A 14434-nucleotide genomic window follows, 5' to 3' on the forward strand; every position below is an offset into this window, starting at 1 on the left:
GGCGCCCTGAACTTATATAAACCCTTTTGTGGCACCCCTTTTTCAAACCCCCCCCCCCCTCACATGAATTAACTTCTTATACACAATTATACCTGTTTAAATTACTTTGATTAAAGACTTAAAATTATTATCCATACTCAAACCAAAATTAAAATACGTACAGTACATGCCCAAACAAAACTCATCAGTCGAATTAGATTAACTTAGGAGTTATAAATGCAGACCAACATAAAAAGAAGAAAAAAAGAATGGCTTAAAATTCATGATGATCTTGTGGCACCCCTAGGCACTGTCCGCGGCACCCCTAGGCACTGTCCGCGGCACCCCTAGGCACTGTCCGAGGCACCCCTAGGCACTGTCCGCGGCACCCCTAGGCACTGTCCGAGGCACCCCTAGGCACTGTCCGCGGCACCCCTAGGCACTGGCCGAGGCACCCCTAGGCACTGTCCGAGGCACCCCTAGGCACTGGCCGAGGCACCCCTAGGCACTGGCCGCGGCACCCACTTTGAGAACCTCTGCACTTCACCACAGACTCGTTCAAACCAGGACAGGCAAGACTATTAGTTCAATCATGTATTTATTGCTCTATTTACTTAACCATCAATCTCCACCTATCAATTCAGCCATCACACTCGTTACCAGGATGAAGTTACGCGATTTTTGCTTTTTACAACTTAAGATATTTACAGAACTTAATCTTTCTTCTTTCTCTCTTTTATTCTTTCTCCTTTCTTTCTTTCTCTCATTCTTTTTTCTCTTTCTGTCTTTCTTTTTCTTTCTTTTTTTTTCTTTCTCCCACTTTCTTTTTTTCTTTCTTTCTCTCTTTCCGTCTTTCATCCTCTTTCTCTCTTTCGTTCTGTCTTTTTTCTCTCTCTTTCTTTCTTTCTCTCTTTTTTTCCTTCTTATTTTTCTTTCTTTCTTTCTTTCTTTCTTTCTTTCTTTCTCTCTTTCGTTCTCTCTTTCTTCCTCTCTTTCTCTCTTTCTTCCTTTCTTTCATTCTCTTTCTTAAACCGATTCCAACAACACGAGACGGACCCCTTTCTCTTCATGGGCTCGAGAACACCAGCATTACACCGTCCATCACTTCTTCGGGTCCTGCGCCGGCTCTTCCCTCGGTTCCCTCCTCCCCCGAGTTGGCTGGCGCGCGCGGAGGTGATGGGCCGTCCACATATGTCTGGTGAGGGCATCTGAGCGGGTGTACCTGTGGAGGGGGAACGCAATTAGTGACAGGTGACATTGGTGCGTGAGGGTGAGTGAGTTGCGTTAGTGGTAATAATGATAATGATTAAAAATGAAAATGGAAAATAAATGACATCGATAATACTTTTTTTTTTTTTTACAACAAAGGAGACAGCTCAAGGGCACAAAAAAAGGAAACAATAATAATAAAAAAAAAAGCCCGCTACTCGCTGCTCCTACAAAAAAAGAATTAAAAGAGGCAAAAGTGAAAAGCGGCACTAGTGAAAATAATTATAATGAAGGTGATTTTAATGATGTTACTAAATAATGATGATGATGATAGGAAGAACAAGGCCAAGAATAACAAGAACAAGAATAAAAACAAGAAAACAAGAATTAACAGAACAAAACAAAATAAAAAAGAACAAAAAACTAAAAGACGAAATATTAGAAAAAAATAACAAGAAGAGCAAGGCGTATAATGGCTTACTCTGAGTACTAATTGGAACACCTGCGTATTGAATGGCCCACCTGTGTACTAATCAAGCTACACCTGCGTACTGAATGGCTCACCTGTGGCGGTGGCTGATTCGACAGAGAAACAGCACAGCGTTCAGGAGGACGCGAGTTCAATCCCCGCCCGGTGCCACCAAGCTGGGATTTTTCAGCCGCCGCCAAGTGGCTTAAAACTACCCACATGCTGTCCAGAAGACCACCTATCATCCCGGACTCTAGATTCTAGGATTAAAGATGAGCTCCGGGAGGGCAGCATGAGCCTATGCAAGATGGCGCCACTATAAACACTCGCCTGCGCCAGAACGGGCTGGGCCGACCATCAGGCCCCACCGGGAAGAAGGCTTGGGCCGACCATCAGGCCCCACCGGGAAAAAGCCTACCGGCGCTATAGGCCTGAACGTAAAAAAAAAAAAAAAAAAAAAAAAAAAATAATAAAAAACTACACCTGCGTACTAAATGGCCCACCTGTGTACTAATCAATCTACACCTGCGTACTGAATGGCTCACCTGTGTACTAATTAAGCTAGACCTGCGTACTGAATGGCCCACCTGGCTACTAATCAAGCTACACCTGCGTACTGAATGGTCTACCTGTGTACTAATCAAGCTACACCTGCGTACTGAATGGCTTCCTTACCTGTGCGTACAAGCCGGTAGGGGGCAGGTGTAGGACCGCTTGACATGGGTGGGCAGGTGCGTGCGCTGGTGCTTCGTCAGGTGGTCACGACGAACGAAGCGGCGCCCACACCTCTGGAAGGGCAAGGACAGGTGTGTGAGTGTGTGGGGGTTGCGTTTGGGTGTTTGAGGGGGCGGGGGGGGGGGGGTGAAAGGGCATCAGTATGAGAGAGAGAGGGTGTTAGTGTGTGTGGGTGTGTGGGTGTGGGGCGGTGGGGTAAGTGTGTGTGTGTGTGTGTGTGTGTGTGTGTGTGTGTGTGTGTGTGTGTGTGTGTGTGTGTAGGGGGGTGAAGCTTGTTATTAAATGTCTGTTCTTTTATCACATTTAATACAATTCCTACCTTAAAACTATGTATATTATTTGCCTTTCTTTCTTTCTTTTTCTCTTTCTCTCTCTCTTTCTTTCTTTCTTTCTTTCTTTCTTTTCTTTCTTTCTCTTTTTCTGCCTTTCTTCCTCTCTTTCTTTCTTTCTTTCTTTCTCTTTCTTTTTCTCTCTTTCTCCTTTCTTTCTCTCTGCTACTACTACTACTACTACTACTACTACTACTACACCCACGCACCTGGCACACGAAGGGGCGCTGTCCTGAGTGTATCCTGAGGTGCCTCGTCAGCTCCTCGTTGCGGCAGAAGGTGCGTCCACACCCCACCTGGCCGCACCTGTACCCGCGATCATCTGGGGGAAAAGGGGGACGGGAGGTTCGTTAATGTTGTTGTTGTTGTTAGTTGTTGTTTTTAAATTGTTCTTATTCTTATTCCTCTTTTTTTTCTTTTTCTTCATTTTTATTATTTTTACTTTTCCTAAAATTTTTACCATCATTTTTTTCTATCTTTTATCGTCATTGCGTGATTTCTTTATTTTTTTTAACTTATTTATTTGTCTATCTCCATATTTCCTGATTCATCTCAGTTTATTCATTATTTCATTTATATATTCGTTTTATCTTTACATTCTATATTTATCTACCAATGTATGTATTCCTTTATTTTATTCATTCATTTATTTACTTATACTCCTTTCCTTTATCTTCTGCATTTCCTTTATTATCACGTAATTATCATTCACCTAATTACCAAAGGAACCATTCATTTACCTTCCACACTCTTATCGTCCTCCATCTGCTCCTTTTTCACTCTGAGGGGCTGCTGGGGCGCGCTGGCGGGGGGCTGGGGGACTAACACTGGGGACTGGGGCGTCTGGGGCAGAGATAGAGGATGCTGGGGCTGGGGACTGGACTGGGGCGTCGGGCAGGACCTCCAGGGAGAGACAGAAAGCCCCCAGGGGATGGCAGAGGTGCGGAATGGGCTTAGAACAGTGACTTCCCTGACCCGGACCTGATGGAGGAGGTTCGGGTCCGTCCAGGTCACTCTCGTCCGCCAGTCCACCAGGTTGTGTGTCGTGCAGCCGCAGTTGGACTCGAAGACGCTTGGGGTCCCGCCCGTGGCCCTGAAGAAGCCGTTGTTGCAGCAGTGGAGTCGTGAGTGGGTGGATGTGGCCGCAAGGGGGTTGTCAAGGGCCTCTTCTGTTCCTGGTTCAGCCTTTATTTCGTCTACTTCGTCGTCTGGGTTTGAATTGTCATCGGCGGGGTCACTTACAGAGTCTTCAGTTCTTCTTTTTGTTCTTCCATGTGCTAAGTCCCATTCTTCAGCCTTATCTTCCTTCCCTTCGTCTTCTAAGCTTAAAATATCCTCAACCTCTTCTCTTGTATCGTCTCCAGTTCGTCTTCTTTCTGTTCTTTCGTGTCCTGAGCTCAAAACGTCTTCAGGTTGGTCATGTATTGAGTCTCCAGTTCTTCTTTTTGTCCTTTCTTCCTGTTCTTCGTCTTCTGGGCTCAAAATATCCTTAACATTTTTTCTTGTATCGTCTCCAGTTCGTCTTATTTCTGCTCTTTCGTGTCCTGAACTCAAAACGTCTTCAACTTCGCCATGTATTGAGTCTCTACTTCTTCTTTTTGTCCTTTCTTCCTGTTCTTCGTCTCCTAGGCTCAAAATATCCTCACCTTCGTCACTTATAGTCCTTTCAGTTCGTCTTCTTTTTATTCTTTTATGTCCTGAGTCAACTGTTTCGCTTCCGATGCTCAAAGGGTCAAGCTCTCGTTTTCTGCTTTCGATTCCTACGTGCAAATGTTCTCTCTTGTTAGTTAAGATATTTTGAAGCCGCTCGTGTTCTCTTCTCGCATTTGCCAAGTTGAAATGTTCGCTCTCGTTGCTAAAGGAGACTCTGTTTGTCTCTCTTTTTCTTATTTCGTGTGGTAATTCAAAGAGTTCACCTCCGATGCTATTAAAAGGCCGTTTGGTATGCTTCAGTTTTCTTATTTCTTGCTCTAAGTCCAAATTTTCTTCAGTCCCATCTCCGGTAGGTCCTTTTTCTTCTCTTCTGTTCGATAAGTTCAAGATCTCAACCTCATGCTGGCTAAAAGGTTGTCTAATACGTCTTTCTCTTCTTATTTCGTAGGGTGAGTTCAAATTTTCTTCAGTCCCGTCTCCAGTAGGTCCTTTTTCTTCTCTTCTGTTCGATAAGTTCAAGATCTCTATCTCATGCTGGCTAAAAGCTTGTCTAATACGTCTTTCTCTTCTTATTTCGTGGGATGAATTCAGATTTTCTTCAGTTCCAGCTCCGGTAGGTCCTTTTTCTTCTCTTCTGTTCGATAAGTTCAAGATCTCTATCTCATGCTGGCTAAAAGGTTGCCTAATACGTCTTCCTCTTCTTATTTCATGTAATGAGTCCAAATTTTCTTCACTTCCGTCTGTAGTAATTCCATTTTCTCCTCTTTGGCACGATAAGTCCAAAATGTCAGATCCGTGATGGCTAAAAGGGTGTCTGACGGGTCCTTGCTTCCTTTCGTACCCCAAGTCTAAAGTCTCCCTCCCGTTCTCCTTACAGTTCTCGTTCTCAGCCTCGTTCTCGCTGGTTTGGTACCCTGAGTCCTCCTCCACGCACGGCACTTTGAGGTCTCGCGTGAGTCGAATGTGTCCCGTCCCTGCCTGTGTCCTGTGTCTGGCCGAGGCTGTGAGAAGGGCTGTGGCGGTCTGTGCTAGGCTGTCCAGTGTGTCCAGGCTATCCAGGGTCCCGTGATTGGCGCTCCCTCTCGCTCTCCCAAGGTAGTCGAAGTTTTGCAAAAGCGTCATGGTTGCGGGGGATTGAAGAAGTTATTTTTTTTATGGGTATTTCTTAGTCAGGTGTGATTTCTTCCTTTATTGGACTAGGTGGAGTTTTTTATTGTTATTCCTATTGTCTGATTTGATTTTCAGTTTTTCTTATTCTGTATTTTCTCTTTTTATGTGTTTTTTTATTATCTTTTTCGTCTGATGTGATTTCCTTTTCTTTTTGTTTTTATTTTTATTTTTTGTGGTTATTGCTTTTTCTTCGTCCGTTGTGATTTCTTTTTCTTTCAGCAAATGACACAAGACAGAAGCTATTCTTTTTCCTTCCTTCCTCCTTTCCTTAGTGGTCAGTTCATCACAGTTATCAACCACAACGCGTCACCGTTTCATCATTGCAGTTTCAAGCCACATTTTTGCACAACATATCGCAGTAGTTTCACCTTCTCAATCTCGCTTCCACCAAAATCCCCTTCCACCAAGTCCACCTGATTCACTGCGTCTTTCCTTCACATCGTATCGTAAAATCTCCCGTTTCTTCGCTATGTTAACCCTTCCACTGCAGTTTGTGTCCCCGTTTCACCGTATTCAGTTTCTTTCTCCAGTGATGTCTTCCCCGTTTCTTCTGCAGTATGTTTCACCGTTTCACCGTCTTAAGTTTCTTTCTCCAGTGATGTCTTCCCCGTGTCTTCTGCAGTATGTTTCACCGTTTCACCGTATTCAGTTTCTTTCTCCAGTGATGTCTTCCCCGTGTCTTCTATAGTATGTTTCACCGTTTCACCGTCTTAAGTTTCCTCTCACTAACTTACTGCCACGTTTCACTGTTTCGGCGGTCGCTTCAGCATCACCGCGAGCCGAGAGACTGACGGGGTGAGTGAGTGAGTGAGTGCGTAAGTGAGGAAGAAGAGGAGGAGGCGGAGGCGGAGGAGGAGGAGGGCGATCAGGGAAGTCAAGTGTTCATTGTTTGTGGGGGGAATCACAACACACACACACACACGCACACACACACACTTCTGGGGCATTGTTAGCTGATGATTGCGCGAGATAAGAAGACAAAGAAGATCACGAACACCAAGAGATGGGCGGAGATGAGGAGGGGGAAGAGGAGGAAACATTTGAAACATTTGAAACATTGAAACATTTGAAACATTTTATTATCCCTTTTTATACAATTATGTATTTACAATAATTTTGTAGTGCAGGGAGCCCATTTAAAGCTGTGAGCTTTTTGGGCAGTACTGGAAACTTAGGTGCCGGATTTAATCAATAGTGCAAAAATAATAATAATAATAATAATAATAATAATAATAATAATAATAATAATAATAATAATAATAATAATAATAATAATAATAATAATAATAATAATAATAATAGTTATAGAAATAATAATAATAATTAACATTGTGATAATTATAAAATAATAGTAGTGTAAATAATAATTAAAGTGATAATATTAACACAATATCATTAGTACAAAAATTGTAATTGATTTATAAAAGTAATATGGTAGTGCTGTAAATGATAATGTAAGTAGTAATAGTATTAATACAATAGTAATAGTATAAGGTAATTATTGATTAAGCTGAGGACACACTCTGACAGATGATACATGGACTTAATAATTATAATTGAGAAGAATATGTTTTTTAAATTGTTTTTTAAAGGAGTGTATTGAATTTAGAGCTTTAATATTATTAGGAATAGAATTCCAGGTTTTAGGTCCTGAATAAGAAAGTGAGTGTTGAAAAAGTGTAAAATTATGGGCAGGTGTGCGTAAATCTTCATGAGTACGGGTGAAATAAGTATGTTGTGGCTGTAAGGACACGGAGGTTTCACTTTTGATCTTTTTATACATGTAAATCCCAATTTGTAGCTTATTTATGTCAAAAAGTTTTAAGGAATTTGTTTCTTTAAAGAGAGGTTGTGTGTGGGCAAAGTAGTCACTGTTTGTAATAATTCTTATTATTTTCTTTTGAAGTCTAAACAGAGGTAACAGGTGTGTGGGGTAGGTGTTGCACCAGATAGGCGTACAGTAACACAGGTGTGGTAAGACAGGTGCGTTATATAACATTTTCAAAACATCAATGGCATTAATTCTTTAATTTGATATAACAGAGATACTAGCCTGGATAATTTAAGGATTTGGTTTGTTACGTGATGCTTAAAGGTCATGGTATCATCATACGTTATTCCTAATAATGTATGTTTATTAGTTCTGCTTATAATGTCTTGGGAAAAAAATAGGGACGGAAGCATTGATGGTGACTTATTAGTAAATAGCATATAAAATGTTTTGTTTAAGTTCACTGTTAATCTATTACTCAGACACCATTTATGAAAGGTTCGTAGGTCAGTGTTTGCTATATGTATCATGTCAGTAGGATTTTCACCAGTAATATTTAAGGTTGAGTCATCTGCGAAAAGGATTGTTTTAAGGTTTGTAAATATGTAAGTAATATCATTTATATATAAGAGAAACAGGATTGGACCCAAGACACTGCCCTGTGGAACACCGTATTGAATAGGTAGAGATGCAGATAGACAAGTGTGGAATTTGGTTGATTGAGTTCTGTGGGACAAGTAATCCTGAAACCAGTCATGAATAATACCTCTAATTCCATAGTAATACAACTTACGTAATAATATATCGTGTCTGACTGTATCAAAAGCTTTGGTGAAGTCAACAAAGATGCTTAATAATGACTGTTTATTATCTAAAGTGTTATAGATTTCTTCTGAATAAGTTCTCAAGGCATCGAAAGTGTTTAGACCACGACGAAAACCAAACTGACTTGGATTAAGTATGTTTTTAGTTTCAAGAAAATTTATGAGGAATTTTTTCATTACTTTTTCAAAGATCTTAGAAAAAACATTTAGTAAGGATATTGGTCTATAATTACTTAGTTCATCTTTGGGGCCTTTCTTATGGATGGGGACAATAGTTGCATGTTTTAGGAGTTGGGGAAATTTACCATTATTGATAGAATTATTAAAGAGTATGGACAAGGGTATTGCACGTTGTTTTTTGTTGGTTTTTAATACAGATACTGGAATTTCATGCACATTGCACTTTTTGTTTTTAAGGGAATTAATTACAGTAATTACATCTTGGGGGATAATTATAGGAATTGTCATTGAATGAGGAAAGTCACCTTGAAGGAAGCTGAGAGGGTCTGTGGTGGAAGGTGGTAGACTGTGATCTAGTTTAGGTGCAACATTTGTGTAAAATTCATTAAAAGCTTGTGCAATTTGTAAAGGTTCAGAGAGTTTTTTACCATTACAGATTATGTTATTTGTGGAACTCTTCTTATGGTCATGATTAGAAAGTTGGTGGATTGTTCGCCATATTTTACGGGTGTTATTTTTAAGATTAGTGAATTGAGCCATATAGTAAGATTTTTTAGCTTGTCTTATAGTATTATTTAGGATGTTACGGTATTGTTTGTATTGAGCCTCAGTGACAGCACCAATTTTATAGTCCTTAAATAGATCATTTTTTGTCCTTATAGAGTTTAGTACTGCCTGTGATATCCAGGAGGAGGAGGAGGAGGAGGAAGAAGAGTTGTTGATGAGTATGAGAGAGGAAAGATTAGGTAGGGGGAGGAAAAGGAGGAGGAGAAGAAGAAGAGGGAAAAAGTAGAGGAAGAGGAGGAGGAGGAAGGAAAAAGTAAAGGAAGAGGAAGAGGAGGAGGAGGAGGAGGAGGAGGGAAAAAGTAGAGGAGGAGGAAGAGGAGGAAGAGATGATGATAGAAAGGAGGTAATGATGAGAAAGAAAAGAGGAAGGAGGAAGAAGAGGAAGAAGAAGAGGAAAAAGAGGAATGGGAAAAAATGGGAATGAAAAAAAGTAAAGAAAATAAATAAAAGTCGATAATGAGAATAATAATGACGATGATGATTATGATGATGAAGATAATAATAATAATAATAATAATAATAATAATAATAATAATAATAATAATAATAAAGATGATAATAAGTGGAAAAGAAGAGAAAAAGATGCATAGGAGAAGAAAGGAAGAAGAAGATAGGGTGAAGAAATGTGGGGAGACAAGAGGAAGAAGAGGAGGAGGAGGAGGAGGAGGAGGAGGGAGCATATACAGTAGTAGGAGGATAAGACGTATGGGAGATAAGGAGGAGGAAGAGGAGGAGGAGGAGGAGGTTGGAGATAAAGGGGAAGGAGATAAATAAGGAGACAAAGGGGAGATGGGGAGGAGGTAGGGGAGGATAAGGAGGCTGTGGGGGGGAGAGAGAGAGAGAGAGAGAGAGAGAGAGAGAGAGAGAGAGAGAGAGAGAAGGATGGGTAGGAAGGGAGAGACGAGGAAAGGTAAATAGGAAGAGAGGAGAACGAAGAACGAAGAGAAACAGGTAGAGAAGAGGTAAAAAGAAAGAAAGAACAGAGAGGGAAGAGAACGGAGAGGGAAGAGAAGAAAAGTAAGAGAGAGGAGGAAAGACGAAGGTAAGAAGGGGGGGAAAAGAAAATATGTAAATGCGAAGGAAAAGAGAGGGAAGAGAAACGGGTAAGAAAAATGAGGTAATAGAGGAGGAGGGAGGAGGAGGAGGTGAGGCGAGATAGGCGGCAGGTATCCACGTGCAAACAATTAAGGCGAAAGGGAGTCGGTGTGTCCTTGTATCTTAACCGCCCGATACCGCCAGTACTCCAGACCAATTAAACACTCGCCCAGGTGGATCCAGGAGGCCAGGTAACAGGTGAAGGCTAATCCAGTGGCTCCCAACCAGGGCTCCATGGAAGAATTTTATAGAGTCCATATTCTTCAGCTCTCATATTAATAGGCCTACAGCCTCATCAGCATAACAATGAAAGGCATTTTACATTTTTTAATTGAATGGCATTTTAAATTTTTTTTGCAGAAAAATCTATTCATTTTGCTGGCTTAACCTATTTCGTTGTAGGGGTTCACAGGTGAAGAGGTGTCCGAAAAAGGGGGAACGGGACACAAAGGTTGGGAAGGAGGCAGAACCTTTTTCCGTCTGTTGTCCTTCCCTCACGCTTGTGACGAGAATGAACGCCAACCGCTGCGCTAAATACGAGGCTGAAGACGAGTCAAATAAAAAAGATACAAAGGAAGATGCAGAGGAAAAGAACCTAACGAGTTCATTTCAGAGCTGCCGGGGCGGCCAGCATCCCTCCCTCCCGCCCTGTGCATGGCGATTAACATATGTCACCGTGTGAGTGTGTGTGTGTGTGTGTGTGTGTGTGTGTGTCGACCTACGCTATTATGAACCGTTTAGTGTGCAGGTCTGGTTGCGTGAGGTCAGCAGGTGTGTGGCAAGGCGGTGGTGATAAGGTGTGGAGGGTGTGTGTGTTATCAGCAGACAGAGGCGGCCACGCGCCAGATCCTCCCCACAGATAGACGATAACACCTCCCCCTTGTCCTCCTTCGACCTCCTCTTCCTCCTTCCCCTTCCCTTTCCCCTCCTCCTGCTGTTCACAAAGACTCCAGTGCCTCTTGCTCCGCCCCGCCACCTCCCCCTTATCTTCTTTAGCCTCCTCCTCCTCCTCCTCCTCACCAAGACTCCGTCGCCCTCGCCGCCGTGATAGCGCCGGCCACTCGGTGGCCTCCGCCTCCTCAGATTTGCCTTCCCGCACGCTTATGCAACGCCCTCAGCGGCAGGTGGTCAAGGTAACCATGAGGCGAGGAGCAGAGTGACCACCGCCGCCCCTATTTGGAGGGGGCGATGGTTTGGTCAGGCTTTAGGGATAGGAAGACAGGGAAGGAAGGACCAAGATCTAAGAAGGACCCCCACAGACACTTGGGAAGGACTAGAGGTAGGAGAGGAAGAAAAGAGAGGCGGCGTGGGCCCAATCACTGAGGCACTGACCGTCACCTCAGAGATGGGCCGTGACAGCAGACTGGAGGAAGTCACGCGCGGTGATGAACACATTTCAGGTGCAAGCAAAATGAAGCGAGAAATTAAACCGCTTGTAGTCCCCTGGTTTGCCAGAGGCCCCAAACATTACAGAATTAATGAACGTGTCGATACTTTACGATCACCTTATTGCCCTGCGTTAATAAAGGATGTGTTATGCATTGCGAGGTCTCAAATCACAACCCAGCGTTTGGCCACGGCCGAGTGAGGTTACCGAGGCACGGGGAGCGCTGCCTCGCCCACGCTCTGACCTCAACGCTGCCGCAAGGCGTGAACTTATCGCGTCCAGGCAAGGTTCTCGTGGCCACGCGGAAGCCCCACAAGTACCAACACGTGGCTGCAGTGGACATGAAGGCCTCTGTCCAGGACACGACGCAGACTGGACGGCCGGGGTTGGCATGGGTCACGTCACCCTACCTACGCAGGCAGCCACTGATGCACAGCTTTGGAGTGGGCAGCGTGTGGTCTGCGCACTACCTGCCCTGCACGGGTGCAAAACAAACTGCACGACTGGCGACCACCACACCCGGAGGCGCCCACCACTCCCCGAACACTTCGATGAGAAGCAAACAGCTGTATGGACTTAAAGGGCCCACGCAGCGGGGAGGTGCAAGCTTCTAAGCGCCAGGAAAACATTCACGTGGCAACAGGACAGGATCCATAACACCCTTGCAAAGTGTAAGAAACACATGTGTAGAACTGAAGCTAATTAACCTGATAGAAGGTTATCTTCTGAAGAAAAGGAATGCGTTTCTACTCAAGACAAGGAGTAAACAAGATAGCCTACCTTTTAATCAGTCTCCGAGCTTAGCAACCCCGGTGGCCGTGGAACTACGAGACTGACTAGTCTCCGGAGTCCTCACAACAGGCCTAGTGTTACCAATACTCTTTTTGTGTGTGGTGTTTCGGCAATAAAGTTGAACTGAATAATCTAGAATAAACTTCTGCCTATAACCAACAAAATCTAACTTGTGCCATTGGTTAGCACTCAATGAAGACAAAAAACATACATCTCTCCAGCACAACCTACAGCCTTGGCATAAGCTATCACACGTCACATAATACTCAAAATTGAACAAACTACCTTACACTCTCAAGAAGCTGCCCAACACCGACAAAGATAATCTGTACCATGAATTATCGCCCAAATGAAGACTAGTTCTCATAACCTTCACCCTTGCACTAAGCTACACAGTACACGAGTCATGGGAACAATGCAATGCCTCCTTACATAAGCCACGGTCCCGGCACCTTATCAGCCCGCCAGTGGCAGCGGCTATCTCAAGACGGGGACCGTAGATTATACTTGACCCACAGTACTGAGGGTCTCGAGTACTCTGGACACCCTACATAATGTGAACCAAACCTTCCCTCCCTCCCACCCTTGCTCTCAGGACAAAGACTCCACGTGCACACCAAGGGAGCTAATCTCTGTTAAACTCCTTGGCACTTACTCTCCCAGCACCAGACAGCCGGAACCCTGGAAGCGAGTTATATTAAGTTAAGTACTGATTGCATTGCATAAATAACCAAGCACTAGATAGCAAACACCATACACTGTGGTGGTGAATGAAATGTGATGGTACATATTAGAAGATTGGGAAGGTGTGGGAATAACAGGAAAAGGTATATCTTAGCGAGTCTGAATTGGCAACACAGCCATACTGACTGAGGAGCCTATCTAGAACCCTCGCCATTGACTGTCCTGCAAAAACTACACGTCAGTGGGGCAGCACAACTCTCAGTGAGGTTAGCCACTCACAGCATTGCCCGACACGTGCTAAAAAGGTATTGTAAATAATGACCAGAGTTGAATTCAAATAAGAATCTAGCAAACAATACAGAATTCTTCAGCATCAGAGTAGCAGTTATAATTATCAAACTAAACATGACATAAATGTAAAGCTTTACGATAGTTTATAGAAGCAAAGCACACCACACACCCTAAGATCATAGGCACAGGCAGCGAGTGACATTTAGACAAGCAGTCTTTACACTAAAATTTTAAACCATATGCCCGACTCAATTTCTAGGCTTGTTACGATGTTCTGTAATGGCATGCAACCAATCTTGAACCTGACAATTACTTTGGAGGCAAAATTACCAAGTTATCTAATTTGAGTTTTATCTAGCTTCTGAAGCAACCTTTATCTAATTTCTGAAGCACGTCACAAAGTTTAGTTTAACCAGTATGTATATATGCATGCCCCAAAATTGCAGACTGACACACTAGATTCAAACCACAAGCTTAAGGCTGCTAACACTTTATATTTTAACCAGGTAGCAGTGACGGGCCAAATTTGTGCCATGATATGAAACCCCCCCAAAATAGAGGATGCATAAACTGATCACAAATCCGTTGATATATATTATGAGATGGTTTGTGAGTGATGATTTTTTTCTCATTTTTCTCGCTTAGAGGGACCATTAAGAAACATGATCCCCGCTGCTACTGGGTTGAGAGTATGCACTGTATGGATCATTGTAACAAGCACTACATGCACAATACTGAAACCTTAAATTGAACTCAAGCACTGTTACTATTGCTAAAACAAACCACAATGCACTCATCTCCATAGTCTCTTAGTCTTGTACAACCACTGAATATCAACTTGCATTCAGCTGGTCATTTAAGGTCATATCAAATCACATCTTAAGTGCACAAGTGAAATATAATAGCTAATGTTAAAAGGGCAAATCAATGTATCTTGCACTTACCAGGATTGCTGAGGTCATCTGAAGTTCCCTGAATGACTAAATGATCAACAGTATTAATAGTATATTGGTCAACACATCTCATTTCTTACACACACACACACACACTCCACAGCAAACCATTCCATATCAAACACACACACACACACACACACTCCACAGCAAACCACACACATCACATACACACCATATCACACACACTTCAAACCATTCCATATCAAACACACACACACACATCACATAAACACCATATCACACACACTCCACAGCAAACCATTCCATATCAAACACACACACACACACACACACACTCCACAGCAAACCACACACATCACATAAACACCATATCACACACACT

General features: G+C 42.9%; 1 protein-coding gene across 1 annotated transcript; it reads right to left on the bottom strand.

The window, feature by feature from the left end:
• Positions 1 to 564: 564 nt before the first annotated feature.
• On the bottom strand, positions 565 to 11968 carry LOC126983693 (nestin-like). Its single transcript, XM_050836724.1, has 5 exons — positions 11779 to 11968; positions 3462 to 6331; positions 2931 to 3043; positions 2333 to 2445; positions 565 to 1201 (listed from the first exon to the last, which is right to left on the bottom strand). Exons 2-5 carry the CDS (start codon positions 5494 to 5496, stop codon positions 1081 to 1083), a joined length of 2382 nt encoding a protein of 793 aa, XP_050692681.1. The 5' UTR covers positions 5497 to 6331; positions 11779 to 11968; the 3' UTR covers positions 565 to 1080.
• Positions 11969 to 14434: the final 2466 nt, after the last annotated feature.

This window comes from Eriocheir sinensis, chromosome 54 (assembly GCF_024679095.1).
Source record: "Eriocheir sinensis breed Jianghai 21 chromosome 54, ASM2467909v1, whole genome shotgun sequence".
Lineage (NCBI taxonomy): Eukaryota > Metazoa > Arthropoda > Malacostraca > Decapoda > Varunidae > Eriocheir > Eriocheir sinensis.

What these genes read in the sequence shown, in the direction of transcription:
- LOC126983693 (XM_050836724.1), bottom strand. Translation starts at nt 5,496, where the DNA reads ATGACGCTTTTGCAAAACTTCGACTACCTTGGGAGAGCGAGAGGGAGC. An exon ending in AGCGCCCCTTCGTGTGCCAG is followed by an intron (nt 2,446 to 2,930) that starts GTGCGTGGGTGT and finishes TTGCCCTTCCAG; the next exon opens with AGGTGTGGGCGCCGCTTCGT. An exon ending in CTACCGGCTTGTACGCACAG is followed by an intron (nt 1,202 to 2,332) that starts GTAAGGAAGCCA and finishes CCCCCTCCACAG; the next exon opens with GTACACCCGCTCAGATGCCC.